The 20,641-nt window shown below is 43.5% G+C and overlaps 1 protein-coding gene across 1 annotated transcript in view; it reads right to left on the reverse strand.

The window, feature by feature from the left end:
- Positions 1-20,641, reverse strand: part of PLXNA4 (plexin A4) — a 404,602-nt gene that overhangs the window by 4,909 nt on the left and 379,052 nt on the right. Inside the window, exons 26-30 of the mRNA XM_088531807.1 lie at positions 18,537-18,640; positions 15,200-15,299; positions 12,559-12,749; positions 9,002-9,171; positions 6,176-6,388 (exon numbers count right to left, since the gene is read on the reverse strand). Of these exons, the coding sequence (XP_088387933.1) occupies positions 6,176-6,388; positions 9,002-9,171; positions 12,559-12,749; positions 15,200-15,299; positions 18,537-18,640 (778 nt within the window). The remainder of the gene's footprint in view (positions 1-6,175; positions 6,389-9,001; positions 9,172-12,558; positions 12,750-15,199; positions 15,300-18,536; positions 18,641-20,641) is intronic.

The following is a 20,641-nucleotide window of genomic DNA, read 5'->3' on the forward strand; positions in this document are numbered from 1 at the left end:
GAAACCCTGGAGCACTTTGAGGGAATCCACATCGGCCCTCGCTCTGGCACATGGGCAACTCCAACGGAGAACGTGAAGAGGACTGCATCATAGGAGGTGACTTAACAGGTGTCATTAGGACTGAAGCTCACTCCAGGCTGCCTTGAAGAGCCCGTGAGACCCTCCACTGCCACGCTTGTATGCGGAGGGATTTTGTACACATCGAGACACAGTGATGATCTCTCTTAGCCTCGAGAAAAAACTGTTCTTGTTCCTTCCACATCCTCCTCTTTCCCTGTGAAGTCTTTTCCTCTAAGGAAAGCAGTGCAACAATGACCCAGGAATATTTCTTACCCTCTGTTTAGGCTAGGGGCAGGGTAAATGCTCTTGCTGTAGGTACCAGCCAGAGAAGGCTCTTCGCTGGAGCTGTTTCACAAGCATGACTGTGCTAGCTGCCACTCTGTAACTCATTAACTCATCAAAGGAAACGAGAAAAGCCCTGTTGCCAGTCACTTCCTCTCCAGTCTGAAATTTTCCAGCACTGCTGTGGTTTAGACAGCTTAGTGTGGAGCTAATTGGCTTCCAAAAGATTTTTTTTTGTCATGGATGTTGTTGTGCTGTCTCTGGGTTGGGACTACGCTCATTAATAATCATTTTAGCATATGAAAAGCTTGTAACAAATCCATGTGCTGCAGACGGCAGGCGCAATTACAGCAATAACGAAATTAGTGTTATGCAATAGCCGGCTGTATCCGCACCACTGGAGGAGGGAGGGATGTATGAAAGGGATATGGGGGGCAGCTAGATGGGAAAAGGCTGGAGAAGAGCTTGAGAGCATCCTAGAAGCCAGTTCTTTTATGGAAACAAGTGAAGCAGTTCAAGGACATGCTGCTGGTCCTTGTGTAGACAGCACATGGCATTTTGAGTTTGTAGGGAGGCGTGTGAGCTGCAGAAGTTTGTGTCTGTGCTGATTCAGCTGCAGGCAGCTGCGAGACTCTGCTACTCCCTATTGATCTGGTTTTAGAGAGAGGGTCAAGGCCAGGCTGTTGGACAGTAATTGAACTTTGGCACAGAGATATTGACAGCTAAACAAAAGGTTCCGCTTCCAAAGTTAGCTTGAGGCCTGTCAAATCTTCAGATGGAGAGACTCTCCATGAAACATCCCAGGGAAGGAATCTGTCTGTGTGTGTATCCTCTAGGGCACCAATTTTATTTTGCATGTGCATGGCATTTTTTTGGCTCCTTTCTGTCTCAGAATAAATGATGGAGAATGGGTGGGAGGCACTGAGTCAGTGGCTGGGGAATGAATACGAGTGCAGGTAGCTTCTCTAAGAGAAGAAACAAGCCAATATTGGCTCAGTGCAGAGTTCGCGTGGGTTTTACGTTTTATCTTCTGAGTAAAGACATTTTCTCCCTGCTGCCTGCTGAAAACTGAACTGTATACAAGTTATGTTTTACTGCTATGAGGAAACAACAGGAGCTTTTTAGAGATGAAGAGAGTGAGGAAACTCAAGCTATCAGTCTTCAGGCATGCCAAAAACATAAGCCAGAGAGGCAGGGAATGCCCCTGAGAATGCAGTGAGATGGCATGGGCTATAATTGCACCCAGTGTTGGCCATCAGGGAAAATGCTCCATTGGGATGGACAGGGAAGCACTGGATGGGATTGCCCGAGGTGAGTAGGAGGCCCAGGCATTGGGAGGCCTTTAAGAGCAGGGTAGACAAGCATCTGTCAGGAAGGCTTTAGACAAGGCTGATCCTGCCCTGAGGCAGGAGCTGGGTGTGTTGACCTCCAGAGGTCCCTTCCAGCACTGTTTTTTGTTATCTCTACTGACAGTATCCTCCACCCTTGACCTTCAGTATGTTATATTTTGAGCTGTCTTTCTGGCAGGGAAAGGAGATACAGAAGATTACATTTTTTAAAGTGTAGCCAAGATTTCTACCTGCTATTTGAGGCTTTCTTTTAAAGCACATGGAGCTGAAATGCCAGCCCAATGTTTTTGTTTAAAGACTCAGTAACTTACAACATTAAGGCATTTGAAATATATAATCTTTGTTGTATTAAATCAGTCTGTTTTTCAGAATTGTCAACAGATATCATGGGTGTGGGCTGGAAGAGACCAAACAAGCTATTGAACACAGAATCTGGAAATCAGAGGCTACTAAGTATGTACATTAGATCCAGAATGGGGATAGACTGTCCATTTTACATATCCTAGAAACACTGCCCTCACATTTTTTAACCAGTTTAAGACCTTTAGAAGAGTAATGCCAAGCAGATATAGTTTCAGGAAAGGGAGAAAGGTGAGATCAGAGACTCAAGACTCTGGGTCCCAACAGATAACTTAGGTAGTTTCTGTACTACCTCAGACTATTAGTCTCAGGTTAAAATCAAAAATCACAGTTGTTATAATTTTGAAACCCACAGATCAGGTCTTTTAAAATTTCTTTTAGTCTCAGGCCTGGGAAACCTATTTTGAAAGTTTTTTTTTTTCTGGTAGACTCTTAGAGGCCTAAAAATATTTCTGATATCACTGCTGTATTTCAGCTTTAATTTGAGGGGTTATGTGCTTTATGCACAGTAGGCAGCCAAAAGGACTCCAGGCTCCTTCTTCCTTTCACTTTACTGTAGGTATTCCAAGCACTGGTGTGCCACAGAAACACTCCTTGGTTTCTGCTTCCTGTGCTCTGTCCCTTTTCTATCTATCTCCCACATGCCCTCCTCCATGGCAGTGTTTGGTAGAGCAACATGGTATTGATTGCCATGCAAGCAATTAAGCGGTGTTAATGAAGTTCAAACAAGTGTTATCATAAGCTTGGCAGCATAGGGAGAAATGAAAGGTCAGCCACGACCCTTTGTCATCTTTTCAATGTGGTGTCGAATGCTAACGAGACAGCCTCAATTAGAACAGGCTCCCCTTTGTATTGTTTGGAGATTGCATCAAATGCTCCCAAGTTCTCCAGACTTCTAGGCTCAAAGGGGACATTTGAAATAAACTTGAAAAGATGCAGATCTGAAGCTGCTCTAATGTGAATTCAGCAAAGCCTATGGACTTTTATAACAGAATTCAAATGAGAATCCCATTCTTTTCCTCTCTTTATACAGGGAGAGAAATAAGATGATCTGACCAGATTTATGCTGTGATACACCTAAATACCGACTCCTGAAAAACCTACACCCTGTTTGAGAATCACAGACTGACTCATGATTGTTTCTACAATAGTCTACTAGTTTGTCCCCATTTCCCAGGCTAATTCCCATGTTGCAGTAAAACCTCATTTGCCTCAAGAAACTCAAATTGGGGGTGGATCTAGATAGTTTTTCAGTGTTTTCATGTGTTTTCAAAGAGAAAAAGCTCTGTTAGTTGAATTTGGGTACTGAACTTGGCTTTTCCAAACGTCAAGATTATTCAGATATGCAGAATCCAGGTCTGCTTCTAGAGGGACTGGAACAAATGACATTGAAATGAAACTCCCAGCTGAGTGGTACACAGAGGTAGAATATTGGTCAAGCAAGGCAAAACCCTGCATTTTTTCCCTTCCCATCATGCTCACACTCTAAAGAAATGGAAAACTAATTTTCTTGGATGGCAGGTGCATGCTTTCACTCACTGCTTCTACCTTCTCTAATACTTCTGGTGTCAAGAAAATTCCCTGCCTTGAGTTTGTGGGTCTTGAAGGCATATATCACAGTGAGAAATCAGCAATTGCAGAGAGGAGGCTTGGAGGGGACCAGTCCAGTTAACATTTCAACAGATTCACTGAAAGAGAGGAGCCTCCTCTTATTCCACAGTGCCTTTGAGTAGGGTAACAATCTACTATTGTCTAATCATCCTCTTTTATAGATTTTCTTCATCAAAGAAGTTCATTTTATTTCAGGTTCTTCTGATTTACTGAACCACTTCTTAAACTCTCTGACAGAAAATCTTTTTATCTTAGGATTTGCTCTTTGAAGAAATCCTGTGGTCTTGAGTGATGTTGTCTCCAACCGATGCTGGCTACAGGAATAGCTCCAAACAATACTTGAAGCCATTGGAGCTGAAGTAACCACCTCAATATGCATTTGTAGAATAGAGAAAATGAATTAATTAGTTCAGAGTAGAATTGAAATTACGTCCTATTCATCCTTGATATCTTTTCCTTTGATCTACCATAGCATCCAGGTGCTACTGCATTGAGTCAGGGGAATTGATAGGCATTCTCCTTTCAGGTAGACCACAAAGACCTGAAGTAAACCCTTGTCTTTCACAGAATTATTAACAGGTCAGAAACTCTAATTATATTCCAAAACCCACAGCCTCCCTTTGGGCTTCAGTTAAAGTTTTCATATATTAGTACAGATAGCAGCCCAGCACATGCTGGGCTCAGAAAATCAGTGCTGTTAACCAGAAGCTGAAGGTGTTATTCACCTCTTTTTCAAACCCACTTATTCAGGAAAACTCCAGGGAAATGCAGCCCCTATTACTGAGGGTTACTGGGCAACAGGGTTGAGCTCCAAAAGCGAAATCAATACTGGAAAAAATCTTGGGATTTCATCCCTCTGTTTACCCAGAGAAAAGGTGTTGCATGAGGATATCTCCTGCTTTCCACCCACGTAATTCAGTTCATCCCACAAATGTAACATCTAGATGGATAAAAATCAACCAGAGGCATACACAAAATAGGGTATTTATCTAAAGAAGCCAACCACACATAAGGTTACTGGAGTCACCAAAGTATGACACCTTTGGGTCACTGTAAACAGACACTTATGATTTATAAATAAATCTCTTACACCTTCCTCCCCCTTACTAGATTGATCCAGCGACCAATTTTAATACGTATTCAGGAACGTGGACACAGTGCCAGAAGTAGGTCATAATTAAGCAAGGTAGCTCATAAGAGCCTTACAGGTTGCCTAGAAACGACATTTGCAAAAGTGTTTAACTATATCCAAAAATAATGGTCCGGACAAGTCAGAGGCTAAGGGAAGCTTTATCGTAAAAAAACTATCACCTCATACAGACTAGCATACAGAACTCTTTCCTCATCTATGCTCTGTTTTCACAAAATGAGAGAGGACCATCCCCACCAAAAGCAATACTCTGGTTTACAGTGTGGTATGACTGAAGTAGCAGACATCCCATATAACTACCAGTGTGGCATCAGTTCTGGAGGGTGCTTATTGAACCATTCAATAAACCATTGTTTAAAACTGGATTATCATTTTACAGGAATGGTCTGTAGGATAACCCCATGACTGTATTTGCAGGGCAACTATTATTCTCCACCCACACTGTTTCCAAATAATTCTATCCAGATAATACTGTCAATAATACTAGATGAGTATGGCTGATTGGAAAACGAAGCACAGATGAAAATCTGCAAGTCTTGCTCCAGCAAGAAAGTTGCCACTGAAGGGAGTGCAAGGTGCACTATTGCTGATCCTGAAGAAAATCTTAGAGAAATTTAACACCTTACATCCTGCAGAAATAGTTGTTTTGGTTGTCTGTCCTTTAGGCATACATGGATAAACCTATTGGTTTGACAGCGCAACAAAATCAAACTGTCCAGTCCTTAAAGCTACATGTCTTGCAACTGGAAATGCAAATGCCTGGAAAACCCTCTGCCTTTTCAGAAAGTGTCTGGAGATCTTTCATCACCAAAATATCTCATCTGTGAAGTCTCACACAAGGAACAGAATAAACTCCATATCAAGCTATTGGATTCCGAATAAGGGACAATAACTGTGTGAATCCTGGGATCTAGGCAATGGTAGGGACTGCTATAGCGGTGCTGAGTGAACCACTTCCCATCTATGTGGAAAGACTCAGAAGCCCATGTACTTGACAGAGCTCAGACATGGTCACTTCCCTCTCTCTCTCTTCCTCCCTCTCTATCTTCTCAACACTTTCCCCTCAAGACAAACAACAACAACAAACACCTTCAGTTCACACCTCTAATTAAATTTTCATCTCTGCTTTAAGGCTTATGAGAATAAAAGGCTAACATGGAGCTTTCTAGTCAGGCGGTTGCCAGAGATAAGAAAAAAAAAAAAAGGCAAACAAAAACAAGGCAAAAACAAAGCAAAACAAAACAAAAAAGGAAGCAGCTACCAAAAACAATACTAAGGTTGCCTCCTACCTCAATCAGTGAAGGAGGACTTCAGTATATCACTTGCTTATGGTATTCCTTTTTTTCCAGAGCCAAAAACTCACCTTTCCACCCAGTTCTTGTAGCTGGGGATGTCCTTGGCATAGAGGAGCTTGTTGGAGGGTGAGTCTTTGCCCAGACGATGCTCTGAGGTTGAACAGGAGTCCATGAAGGTCTGAGCCACTACGGAGAGGCAGGCATCTGTGATGCTGTTCTTGTGGATGTCAAAGACGAACTGTGGGTTCTTGATCATGTTAACCCAGAACCTTAGTGGCAAGCTGCAAGAGGAATAGGAGGGTGGAAGAGGTGGATCAGTGCACAGTTTGCAGACTTTGCCTAACTGATGGACAGATATCAAAGATTATAGTGTAGAGATAGGACTTCTGGGACAAGTCTAAGCTCTGTCATTGACACACAACAAATTCCTCCCCAGCAGAGTTCTAGGAATGGCAGTCAAGTCACATCAGGAGTAGCTTTTGTCCCTGTGACCCTTATAAGACAGATTCTGTCACTCTTAATGCCATCTTATTCCTTCAGGAAGTGACACTTAAACTAATAACATTATAATTTTGGTGATTAAAACAGCTCCAACTTTTTTTTTTTTAGGTTGGACTGCAATGTAAAGTTAGCTACTACTGACTGGTTCATCGGGGAGGATGGGCATGGCATTTATGCAACTCATGATAAAACACTAGTTGGTGGTAGACTTGGCTTTTAAAAGTATCTCACAGCAACCTCATGGATAGAAAGGTATGTCCAGATCTAAGTTATCTAGGAATATTAGTGGCGCTGTGTACTGTGGGCATCATGTGCTGTTGTACTTGATGTGCTTGCCCCTCAAGTTGGAGCCAGTCTATGATCCCAGCACACTAGGCATGAAGCAGTCTTCGGAAAACAGAGATCTGGGGCACACTGAGGGCATATCCTATGAAAAATTCTCTTTCCCCAAGGGGAAAACAATGGAAGGGAAAAAAATAAAAAAGAGGAACAAGTGTTGCAACCTTTGAAATGAAAATTAATCTGACCTAGCCAAGAAAATACTACTGCACTTGTAATCCAAAGCCTTTTCTTTTTCTTTTTCTTTTTTTTTTTTCTCAAAAGAACCGTTCATTTGTGTGATGCCCCGAGGTATCCACCTCCAGCCTTTGCCTCAAGCTTTTTTTGTGTCAGAGCAAATGCATTCATATGGCCAAGGCCTGGGAGCTGAGATGTCACTGATCACAGCATCAAACTGTTGTCTTTCCATCTTCCTCTCAGGTAGATTTTTAAGGTCTACCTTCAGTACACCCTCCTGAGGGGAGGTTGATCTACAGCCTAACAAATCCACCTGTTTTTCAAGCTAATCTTCCCTGGTCCAAAGTCCTTCTTTTTTATCCTTGTTATCCTCATATATTCATTTTAAGTAATTAATATCCAAGTCTGTTGTCTTTCAGGTAACAGCAGGCTGTTTAGAAGGTCCCTACAGAGGGATGACACCATATTCACTCAAACCACCATGTCTTTTCCCAAGCCATAAAAATCATGGACCTAAAGCAAGGAAAGCCTCCCTAGGGTAATCCTATCAGCTGAATAAGCTCCCTCAGGAAGAGGGCAGAAGTTCAAGCATAGGAGATGCTGGCGATGAGACCTGATAGAGTTGTGGGAGATAAGCATTTTGTGCTGGGAATGGGAAATTCATCTACCACAGGCAAGAGCTGGATGAGTGAACCACGCAAAGCATCTTCCCTCTGCAGTTGTTCAGCAGATAAACAGCCACAGTGAGGAGCACAGAGTGCCTGCCTGTGTGCTGGGGAGACGGTGTCCCTAGCTGGGAATAATGAAGTCCATGATGTGACTTGGAGTTAATTCAATCTGATTGAACAAATTTCTTCATACTGCCCCTTTTCACACACACACACGCACACATACACATGCTGCCTTCTCTCTCCCCCCTTAAATAAACCTCCTGCTCATTTAGTCTGAGTGGCTGCAATCAGCCTTAGATTAGTGCCGCAGATAATGTTAATAATATGCTAATGTTTCATTAGTTGAAAGGCTCTTTGGTGCATGGGGTTTCTTTTTTTATGTCACCGCGCTGCGATGATCTGCCAACAGCATGGCTGGTAAAAGGAAAAAAAATGCATGAGCTGGGAGCCCCATGGCTCTCCTCCCTTGTTCCTTTTATAGTCCCAGTATTTACACAGGAAAAAAAGGCGAGGGAGTGATTCCCCAGGGGACTCTTTCCAACAGGGAGACTCAGCAGAGAGGAACTGCAGAGCTCTTTTCTCTCTGCTGATGGTGGCTTTCTGCCTCTGTCCCATGACATGTCAGCCTCTGCCACTCACTCCAAAGGGGACTGAGATCCAGCTGCAGGCTCTGTAAGTGCTTGGTACCACTTCAGATGCTCCAGGGGATTTCTCCTGGCCTCCAGCTGCTACCTGGTGAGGCTACAAGTGTCCTGTGGGTCCTGCACAGTGCCTGATGGGACACCATAAAACATCTCAAATGGCATCAGATGCCTACATGTGGGCAGTCAAATAGAGTCTCAGGCCCCCACTGATTATACAGGGAGCTCAAATACCCATTTCAGGGGAAGAGAGTGGCACTGAACTGCTCTCACACCTTCCCAGCTATTCCTATGCGCCTATAGCACTTAAATACTTCATAGCCTTTGCTTCTGCATTCTCATGAGATCTCCAAGAAATACCACCATTCCTATTTTACTCAGGGAAAACTGAGTCCTGGAGGCAAAGCACTCCACCCTTGAGAGCCTCCTCTATATTCCAGGTGTATCTGACTTCAGGATCAGGAAAACCAAGTGCATAACCCCACTCCTCACCTCCTGAATCCCATATTATGTATCCCTTTCCTGTCCTTCTGGCCCAGGACCTTGTTCTCTGTGTCTCACTCACCAATTGCTCTTCCAGGTGTGCCGCACGTGAGGGTCATGGATGTTGTGCTTGTCAGCCTGCTCATCCAGGAAATCAAACATGTATTTGATAGCCAGCGGGAGGGCACTGCCACGGTGAGCAGTGCTGAAGATGGTTTCAAAGAGGTCGTCTACAAATTTCTGGAGGGTGCCCTGTTGAGGGAAGAAGAGCATGAGATACAACAGGATGTCACATTTCCATGTTCTATGGCAAATGGAGTGTGTCTGAGACCTGGGCTCAGCAAACGTGTGATTGAAAAGCAAGAGTCATCTAACAGCTGCTAAGTGTGACATGAGCTGGAAATTTCAACCCAGAGGTTTTGAATAGACATACATGCTTTCATAATGTCTGTTATACTGGCTTAGCAGGCGAAACAGAGCAGGCCAAGGTTGCTAACTCTATTTCTCTCCATTTTAAGTACTCCCTGCCAGGATGGATGGTTGATCTGCATCATGAAAGCTTGTCCCATTGCAGGTATATAGTGACAGGAAGGGCTTGATCTGTTCACAGTGAGATTCCTCTACTCTGCAGCTTATCCACAACTGACCTGGTGGATATATGAGCACAAACCAGAAAATTTCCACACTGACTTTCATCCAGGGCCACTTCTTAAGCTCCTGTTAAAAACAGATGTCTGCAGAGCAGGGCAGCAGGTGTCACAGGAAGGAATGGGACACAAGTCCCTGGAGAGAGAAGTCTATTTTGTGTGAGTGAATAATTAAGCAAGCACCAAGAATTTAATTTTAATCTTAAAAATTAAGAGGTCTTCTATTTTTTTTATTATTATTATCCATTGCAATGGGTTTGGGTAGCCCTAGAAGCAATGCATGAAAGGGTCAGGACCCCTCTGCAGACCTCAGTCATGTCTCCTGCAGAAATTGCAGCGGTCTCCTCATGCACCTCTCAGAGGAAAATCCCAGACTTTGTGTTTGGAGAACCACTCTTGACCAGCTGGAGGACAGGGAGAAGGTTGAGAACTGGAAGAGCAGAGGGTGGCTAGATCGGGAGAAAGAGGGAGTCAAGCAACTGTGATATAAAGATGAGCTGCAGGTTGAGTTTTGGGGGTAACCAGGCAAGGACTTCACCTCCAAACTGGGAGTTCCAGCCCATATTAGTAACTCTGCTTTGCCACCAGAATTGCACACACATTTATATGTGAATAAACCTCAGGAATACTAAAAATATATAATTTTAAGAATCAAATATCCAACAAATGTTCCATTTCCTCAGATGAAAACACTAATCTTTCTCTGCGGATCCAGAAAAAAAAAATTCTTCTTACTAGAAACCAAAAGCCGGGTTCCACCACCAGAGTGGCTTGAGTTTACATAGGACTAACAAATGCTTAATTAGAAGGCTGGAATCTCTTGCTGATTCACCATTTGATTTATTCTTTGGAAGAAAACAGAGGTACCGTTTGCTTGTGTGAACTCCTGCTGGGTGAACAGAAACATGCAGCAAATATCTGACTTGGAAAGGGCCCTGGAGGGGAAGTCTTGTTGGTCTGATGTGGAAGAGCTGCCCTCGGCTTCAGTTTCTGGAAGGGATTAGTTCTCTACATGCTCACCCCACACACACCAAGGAAGCCTCCGAGGCTTTTAGATAGCAGATTTCAGGCCTCAGAGGTCAAAATAAAAATCATTGTCGCTTTAAGTATTCCCTAGGTTTATATGACCAGCAATTGGTATCTCTCCTCTTTCTCTCCTTCAAATGGGCATTATGGGGAAAGGAAATTTCTTAGCGAAACAGCAAACTCCCAGGTTTTATGCAATCTGTGCTGCTGTAAGCTTCACAGATGCTTTCCTACTGTGCTCACAAAAAGCAAGAGTTCAGTTCATGACCTGAACAGAAAGCAGAAGTGATTCAGTGGTGGGGTAAGGGAGGCATCCCTAGACAGTGCAAGTCGGCACTGGTCCAATGATCGCTGCTTTACACCAGCTGGAGTCCGGTCCCTGAGGAGCATCATTTTCTTTTGATGTTGCGTGATCCATTAAAGTATCTTGAGGTCATGGAGTTGAGCATATTCCAAAGCCTAAAGACAGAGTTGCTTCAAATCTGAATCCCGCTGCAGCAGGGACAGCCGGAGAGAGACAGCCCTTGTGTGCCGGGAGTCAGCGAAAAGAGTTGAGGAAAAAAATGTGCAGATAAAACTGCATGGTAGTACTTAAGCACATGATGGAGGCCTATCTGAAGGGTGAACTCAGAGGGTACTTGCACAAATGCACATAATTGTTTTGGTGTCTTTTGATGCCCTGACAGGAATTCATAATCATCAAAACTTCAGCTAGGGGAAGGAAGATTGGTCCTCTTGATCACTGCTTGGTTTAACCCTGCTCAGAAGAGGGTGAAATAATATCATGATTAGCCACACCTGAGCCACAGCTACCCAGCAATTCCCGCTTGGGGAATGCACCAAGATAATTTATGTGTTAGATGGATGCTGGGGCAGAGAAGCAAGAATTGCCAAGGGAGCCTGTCTCTGGTTTTGCAGCCTGCCTCTCTGCTTGCCTTGGTCTCTGTGGAGTGCAGAAAAAGAGAGCATTGCAGCCTCTTCATTAGTACATGGGCATCTATGCAAGGAGACCACCACCAAGATGGGGTTGACAGGGTGGAAAAGCAAACAAGTGTAAGCTCAGACAATCCTTTGCCCACATTGTGTAAAAGTTATGCGGAGGACAACGTTGGTCAGAGAAGTTGAAAGGCCTGAGGTCTTTTGCCAGTCCCTGAGCCAGCCAGCTGCCGAGAGTGCCAGCTACTCCCATCCCGGGTAAATAACAGAGTGAGGCTGAGGGACAGTGAGATGCAGCTTTGCAGAGAGTGGGAGAGTAAAGTCACTTCTCGTGCCTTTTGCAGGTCAGAAGTTGGCTGCACTAATTTACAGACCTGTGAGCCACAGTGCTTTCCTCCATATAGAAAGCTGGTTGCCAGCATTTATGGGGATATGAATTGACTAGATGGGAGCTTACCAACTTTCTAACACTCAGTAAATATTGCTTTGGAAGAGCATAACCAGCCAGAACATCCCAAACAGAAGAAACTGAATCTGCAGAGAAGATCAATGTTTGACCTCTATTTTCCCTTAGGAGTCTCTGAGCTCTCCATACTTGAACGTGGATGCATGTCTAACTCCACGTGCTCCCTCTGGAGCTGGTCATCTATTAACCTCACCATAGCTAACTAATCCCCCTGACAAATCATCAACATGAGACTCCATTATGAGAACTAGATCTTTATGGGCCCAGAGAAGAAGGACACATACTCACCCAGGATTTTGTGGGATGGGCTTCCATTTCAAAGGGCAAGGTGTTGTTTGATGTATTCTTGGAGACTGATAAGGGCATGTTCACTCCCTAGCTCTTTGTTTGCTCCTTTTGGGACAAACTACAATCCTACAAAATCCACAAACCCAGCACACACCTACTGCTGCACAGACTCTCTCCACCAGACTCATGGGCCTGGGTTCTTCACTCTTTGTTGCTCTCCAAATCCCCTCAGCCTTTAAAAGCACATTTCTGTCCCCCCACCCCAATGTCATGTACCTTGGTGGCAAGTAGCCTTGTCAGGTAGATCTCAGAAACCATCTTGCTGCCCCGGTCACCCTCCTTTTGGTCACCATGCTCATGGTTCTTCACTAAGTGCCACATCTTGACTCCACTCTCGAGGTCAGGGGTGATCATTGGTGTCCGAGAACGGAGGCTGTCTGGACTGCCTGTGTAACGGATCATGTTCTCTGCAAAACAGATGCATGTGTCTCAGCCTTATTAGCAATTGCATTGGGATCAGCAGGTTTCACCACAGAAATATACTAACGACATTTTTCCTAACTAATGTTTTTCATCAGACAGGCAAGAATTCAACCCCTTTCCTCTCTCTGAGCTCAGTGCTGGCTGCAGATCTCCCTCCCATTCAGTCTATGCACTGGATGCATGCACAGATTCTGGTGTATGGCTAAGACAACCAGAGCTAGACCTGAGGCCTTAGGCATGTCTTCGGCATGTCCATTGCATGACATAGATGCAGGTGTCATGGCCACACAGGATAACATTCTGGGGAGATTTTAGCTTGGGTCTCCAGAACAGGAGGACCACGGCAGTACTCCAGTATGCATCCTCTCATAAGTTCTGCATTTCCATATTAGCATTAAGTAAAACTTCATCATCTTGAGCAATGCAAGTACATCTCCATAGAAAAACTGTTGTGTGAGACAGAGAAGACATCAAAGCAGCTTTATGGACCAGGCCTTACTATCAAAGCACTACCTTCTGACTGAGCGTTTTGCTCAACAAACATAAGGGAGGCCAGCCAAGCAGGACGTGATGATTATGTCTAAACTAAAAAATTACACAAGACCAAACACTGACCTTCAATTGTCCATGATGTTTAACTGTTACCATGATCCCTGACAGAGCTTTGGCCTGGGACAACTAGCTCTATCACTGCCAGGCGGGGACAGTTCAGGGGACAGTATGAACAGTACATGGTAGCCATTATGGGCTAATTAGTCTTGTTAGTCTTAGCCATAGATATGTGACCCATATCAATCTTTTCTTCTCAGTCTCATGGTCAGAGAACAGACCATGGACCTGTCTGTGTAATAACTTATCCTGCTTAAATTTATTCAGTATCATCAAATTCAAGTTGGACTTTACTGCTTCCAGTCCTAGACCTAGGAGATGTCCCTCCTTCCTACTCTTGCCTCAGCGCAAATCTGTGCCTCTCACCAGCCATCCCTTTCGCTCCCTGCTCCAAAGCCTTGTTTTTGTTAAGCTCTTGACAAAAAAAAAAAAAAAAAAAAAAACCAGACCAGATCCCCAGTAGGACTGACATACATTTTGTCTTCAAGGACAGCTTTATACCCCAAATTTCATTTCCGTCTGCCTCAAACTGATGGCACGTGGCATTCCTCTCCCCCTGACCTTCCACTAATGCTGTAGATTGAGCCTTTTGCAACCACAAATAACACAAGTGTTGCACCTTTTTGTAGCAAGATCTGAATCAGCCTCATTGCTACATTAGCAATCTCTACATATTAATTATCAGTTGGAATATCCTTTTTCTCTGTGGATGCTGTTCCCTTAATTGCAATTAACAACCACTTCTGACCCACCACATCTTTTCCCCGCTCTGCATTCTTTCCCATACCCTCCTCCTGAAAAATGAAATGACAAAAAAAAAAAAAGAAATCCAGCAGAAATTAACCCCCCCTCCAAGTCTTCCTTTCCAAAGGTCACTGTGTCTTTCATTAATTGCAACGACATGGCAAAGAGGACGCATATGAATAAGATTTGGTGGATTGCTCATGTCCTTGGAGAAAGAGAAAGGCGACTCCTCCAGATATTGAGTAACTGTACTTTCCCTCAAGCTAAAAGAAAAAGGGAAGGATAAGAGATGCTGTCAGGCATTTAAAACAACCATAATAATATAATAGTAATAATAAGGAAATATGACAGCTGGGCCTGGAATGGGGGATGCTTTTGCAACAGTCTCTGGTTGCAGATTAGAGGGTTACTTTTTTATTTGCCCTCCCATATTGTCACAGTGAGACACGTCATGGCCTGTTGAGAAGGGTATGTGATGGTGCGAGTAAGACTCAGGAGATCTGTGTCTGGTTCTGCAGAAGAATTTCTGCCTGGTCTTTGCTTCACAGCTGTCTCAGTCTCAGTTGTCTCAGGGGTAAAATGTGAAAAACGGTGCACTGCTTTGAGATATGCTGATATAAGACCTCTATTTATTTATTTATTTATTTACTCCAGGTGCAAGTTCCCCGGAGATAGTATGATAACTGGGTGAGGCACATAGCATCCACATCATAAGGTATAGTTCCAGACCAGGCTCTGTCATCTAAGTTGTGCTGCCTTAGTCCAGCATCTTCTTATTTGCGCCACAGATTTGTCTTCATCACAGACCATGTTCCAAGGTCTTTGCCAACAAGAATGACTTCACCAAGAGGAAGGAGAGGTACTTCCAAAGAGCAACTCAGATACTGGATCAACAGCATAGATCAGATGCCAGAGTTGTATATGGCTAAATCCTCTCCTCCTCCAGTTCTCCAGGCTTTCATGCTAACTAGTCATCTACCTATCATTCTCTTTGCTGGTACTCAATGTTTTGTAACCAGCAGGATGTTTGGAATCTCTCCTCCATTGCTCTCTCAGCCTGTGTCAGCACATGGGTCCTTACCATATTTGCTGGCTGAAGTACGTGAGACTGTGGAGTTGTTGACTGCATTGTAGGCAGTGACTTGCTTGGAGACCAAAGCTACCACAGATCCATCTGGTACCTGCAGACAAAAATGGACTTTGTCAGTACATTTCTAAGAATTGACTGAGGAGCACACCAAGAGCAGCAGGAATTCAAGCAGCAAAACCTGAATCATAAATCAGTGTCACTGAAGTCTGAGCAGTAATTTTGGCTCAAAGCATAAGAATTGTTCTTCAGTGAGTCTATTGACCAAAAAAAAAAAAAAAAAAAAAAAGGAGAGAGAGACAAAAACCTCCAGTGATATCATTAGAAACCTGTACTAGGTCAATAGGTCAACTGATGACAAAGCATACTCTGGCCTACGAAACAAAGCCCAATGAAGATAAAGGAATCTTTCCATTGACCTCAGCAAGACTTAGATTAGTTTTTTCATGAAGTAACTCTAATGGTCTGTAGGATAGGGGTCAAAAATATCATAAAAAAAACTTATCTTCCATACTGTAAAGTGTCTAGGGTAACATGTAACCACAATATGAGTTTAAGACAGACTGGAAATGTCAATTTATCTGGGAGCTCAGCTGACGGAAGGCCAGGAATATCACTATAAATAAATAAATAAATAAATCCCAAATTCTGTAAGCCACAATGCAGAATTTCTAGATGAGATCTGAAAGTTGGCTAAAGTTTCTAGACCAAGAATCATCAGAGTGTGTGGGCTGTTTTCCTAGGTCCTCAGATCTCTCAAGTTTTTCTAATACAATTTCAGCCCTCAAATAAGAGGATTTTTTCCATGCAAGTTATTTTTGCATGATCTGGCTATAAGTAGAGCTTTCAGGCTTTCCCTAGAAGCATGTTTGATAATCAAGACATGAGAAGGGAGCCTTCCATAATAGCTCAAATTTCAGCTAAACAGGGGTTGTTTTCAAGGACAGAGGACTTTTTTTTTTTCTTTTCCCGAGCTGCTTAAGGAATTTGGATTTGGAATCTCATTTCATGGCAATAGAAATTAGTTCTGGGGTTCACCTCTTTTACCTTAAGATAGATGCAATGTATACACCTGTATATACAAGGTATAAACAACGCATATGCCTTGTGCTAGTCGGCTTAAGTAGAGAGAAATAAACATTTAGGGGGAGTAAGTCTTCTGAGCTACTTCAAACATCAAGGATGGGAAGTCCCATAAGGATGGGGAAAGCTGCTGTGACACTTTCTGTTGCCTCTAACCCAGTTGCAGGTAGTGTCTAGGTAGCCAGTTTGTGTGTTGGTATCTACATTTTTCAGTTTCACTGATCCTGCCAACCTTTCCATGTACAGTCATCTCTTTCCAGGTGACAAATATACTGCTTGGAGAGAGTTGACCACTGCAGCATCTTCCTCCTTGCTGCATCAGGGGGTCTCAGCTGGGGACAGGAGTAGGGCAGGCATGGCAGTGCTCCAGAGTGCCATGGGAGAGTATTTCAATAGATAATGGAACTTTCTGAAATGAGCTAGGCTTTTTTTTTCTACATCTAAGCGATTCACGTGAATCCCGTATTGCAAATGTTAACAAGTCAGTGGCTCAGAGGAGCCGTATCAGGAATATCTGTGATAAATAAGACATTATAAAAAGGAGATAGGTGAAAAGAGAACCTGTTAACAACTTCTATCTCTTGTCTGTGTAATAATAATTAGCACTTGTGCAGAGTTTTTGATCTTCAAAGCATTGAAGAGGCTAATTAAATAGCCTCTCAGCAATCACAGAAGGCAATTATTGACACTTTATAGTTTTATACCCACACTACAGATGGGGAAACTGAGGCATGGCCAATATCATTGACTGTCCTGGCATGTTTCCTTTCAGCCCTCACGACCACCAGGATAAGTAATGTAGAGTTCAGCAACCTGGCAGATGAGAATCTGTTCTGCCTCTGCTCATCAGCAGAGCTGGGAGCAACTTGCTGGAAGTAAACAACTGGAAAATGTCAAGAAGGAAGTGAAAAATATGCCCTTGTTTTGTTGAAATAAAACATAAGTGTGCTCCCCTCCCCTCCATGAATCTTCTGGAGTCAGCCAGCAATGTTTCAGTCAATCTCCAGTGAAAAATTTTGTTTCCTTTTCAAATTACCTCCTCTGCTTCCTCAGGTCAGTTATTAAATGGAAAAAAAACCCACCACCAACAACAAAAAAACTTGTTATGAAGTACAGATTTCTGAGGAAACAACAAAATTGTCAGCTTCAGATTAAATTGATGATGCTTTTTTGGCAAGTGGAGGAGCGGATGAATAGAGGGAGCTTTTCACCAAAATTCAAATTTTCAGGAAACTACCACTTACTTCTGTACGATATTTTTAAACATCTTTTGTTCTGTTTTATGGATCTCAGGGTAATGTAGAGATGAAGGAAAGTCCCACACAAGGCAGGTCACTCAGATCAGGGTATGGATTAAAACCAAGGGTTCCAGGTCAGTGACCACTCTGTTGCACCACGCTGCCTCCAGTGATGTTGCTTCCCTCCTCCTTCCAAATAATAAACCCCTTTCCTTACATTTTTCTTCCAACTACCCTTTTGCACTCCGATAACATTAAAAAAAAGGGGAAAAAAAGTAAAAAATAGAAACTTGGATGCACTGGAGAAAAGGAGAGGGAAGGGCTTGTTTTCTGTTTGTCAACAAGATAAATGTTGACTTATGTTGTCCTCATGTTGACCTCAACTCCCTTTCATATCCTTAACTCCCCAGGGCTGATATCTCCTTTGGAAGAGACAGAAGTTTTTTTTCTTCCTTTGGACTGATTTCTAGGATTTTTCTAGGACTTATTTTTGGGATGATTCCTATCAGGCCTGTGGGCAGGATGGATGCACTAAATACAAGGGCTCTGCTTAGTTATTACTCACTCATCTGTTGTTATTGTTGAATCTTAGAGAACAGCACTGTATCCATCTCCTTCTAGCTTCTTTGGCTGAGCTACCTTCTTCCCATCCTCTCCCACAGACCTGAGCGAGGAAAGGGGGAAGCATGATGGGACACTGTTTTAATTCAGTGTCTGAGATGAGTTTTGCTCTGGCTTATCATGATACAGCTTCTGTAGACTGTAGCCACATGCAAGATATTCTTGTGGTGCCATAAAGAAGTCACCAAGTGACAGAGCTGCACCAGGTAAGGGACAATGGTGGGAAATATATGTTGGGTAAAGCTGTGTCCCTGGGAAAGCAGTGTGGCCTTTGAGAAAGTACTGGATGAGCTGGCTGGAGATCAGTACCTCCCTGATGGAAGAACACACAACAACAGCGATGGGTAAGTCATCCTGGACCTCTGGCAGAGGGACTGTGGTCACATTACCTGATAGTGGGCCAGCGTGTTGAGTCTCTTCCAGTCATTCTCTATCTTGGTTGTGATGTCTTCATCCTGAAGGATCATCCTTGCCCCACTTGCCTGCCTCCACTCTGCAAGGAGAAATGACACATTTCACTCTGAGAGAAGGGTATGGAGGTCTGTGGCCATAACTCATGTGCCTCACACATGTGCAGGCTACATATGTGTGAAGCAGCATGTCTCAATCATTATCATTATGGTCTGACAGGTGCCTCCAACCACGTACACCATACAATGCACACATGTCTAAAGCCCATGACAGGGCAAAAAGGGAAAGATGAAGTAAGTAAGGTGGTTCAGGAAGGTATGCAAAAATCACAGCTCTGTGTCAAAGCCCTGAGTCAAGTCCTACATTATCCAAACTTGTTTGTTTGCACTGAATAAAATATTATTTTTACAAAAATGCTTTTTGCACTGGAAACACACACTCCTCTCAAGAATGACATTGAACCATGTTGAGATCAGAACATATGGCAGCTGTCTGCAGACATGATGAGTTTGGCATTAGATGCACAGTGGAAAGGTAACAGATAAATAAACAAATAAAACGAGGAGTGGATCACAGAGCTGAACAGAACAAGACCCCAAGACTTGAGCAATCTGGTTATTCACAGTGTTTAACTCTTAGTTCACCCTCTTGCTCTGTTATTGCAATGTGGAGGTTCCAAGACCAGCCTGCCCTAGGGATGCCATGGGGATGAAGCCCTTTGTTCCAGGAGGACTGGCATTGCTTTCCTCACAGAGGTCTCCTGGACTTGCCTGTAGGCAAGGAATGCATAAACATGGACAAAAGAGAGAAATGTAATATCACTGTGGCTTAGTCAGAGGCAATCTGACCCATCTAAAGCTTCTTATTGGTGGTCATGACTCTGTCACAATGACCCAGCCACAGTCCAAGCAGAAAGTCTATTCATTTGCTGGAGTTAATTAAAATGAACTCTTGGATATGGAGACATCACCTGCCACCCCTGCTTATTGCTCCTAATATAAAAATGCAAGGACCGTTGCAAATTTCTTTTGGTTTCAGCAGTTTTCTTATCACATAATTAAAATGTATTGGGAAAGTCGCCCTTGCCTTTATTATTCATTCAAATTAGCAGGAAGAGGTCAGCTGCTGTGTTTATTGCCGGGTGTTTCTTTGGCTGGAGATACTCAGAGTGTAAGTAAAGGTTACAGTGGTGAAGCACTGATCCTAAACTGCCCTTCATTTGCTCCAGTTCCTCGTCTATATTATCCCTGTGATATCTGTGTTTATCCTGCCTCAAATTGATTCTCAGAAGCTAACTGGACCCATATATTTCTTGGAAGAGCACAAAATGCTGAAGTATGGGCTTGATTAGGGAATGATACTCTTACAAAGTGCCCCACTGAGTATCTATAACAGTGGGGAACTGCAAGTCTGACTCCACACAAGACCCTCTCGTGGGCAAGCCAAGGGGCTTTACCCATGGTGCAGATGCATTTGCCTCCAATGCTATACCCTGTTTCCCTTGACCAAGTATAAATTATTTCATTGTACAACTGAGTGGTGACTGGGCAAGGTCCTCAGTGTGGTTAGTGATCTCCCCACGGGGCTCTTTCTGTCTGGTTTGCTTTATAGGAGTTCTGCATGCTCCCTTTCCATGTAAGTGTTCAGGTGGTCACGCTGGTCTCTCAAATAAACACGGAGGCTGTGGGAAGGAGGAGAAAAGAAGGGGCAAAGGACAGAAAGGTGACCCTGACATCTGTATTCATGGTGCAAAGGGAAAATCTGTTCACTTCATCCTCCCTGGCAGCACCCTGTACCCTCTCTCATCAGATCTGTGTGCTCCTCACCGTGCTGCCACAAAGGAGAGGCACACTCCAATCCAATTTGTTACACTTCCACCTTCCAGAGACAGGGGGGGAGGGAGGCAAAAAAAAAAAAATCCCATTATCTTTATCAAGCCTTCCAATCAGGAGCAGCGGTAAATGCAAACTCAGGAGACAGCTGCTGTGAAGCCTTTATATTTCATTCAGCTGATAGTGTATCTTTTTATTGCACGCAGGAATTACTTCTTTTTTCTTCCTTTTTTTTTTTTTCTTCTTTTAGA

The sequence above is a fragment of the Tinamus guttatus genome, unplaced genomic scaffold (genome assembly GCF_059628265.1).
Source record: "Tinamus guttatus ecotype Peru unplaced genomic scaffold, ASM5962826v1 Tinamus_guttatus_pri_ptg000434l, whole genome shotgun sequence".
Taxonomy (NCBI): Eukaryota; Metazoa; Chordata; class Aves; order Tinamiformes; family Tinamidae; genus Tinamus; species Tinamus guttatus.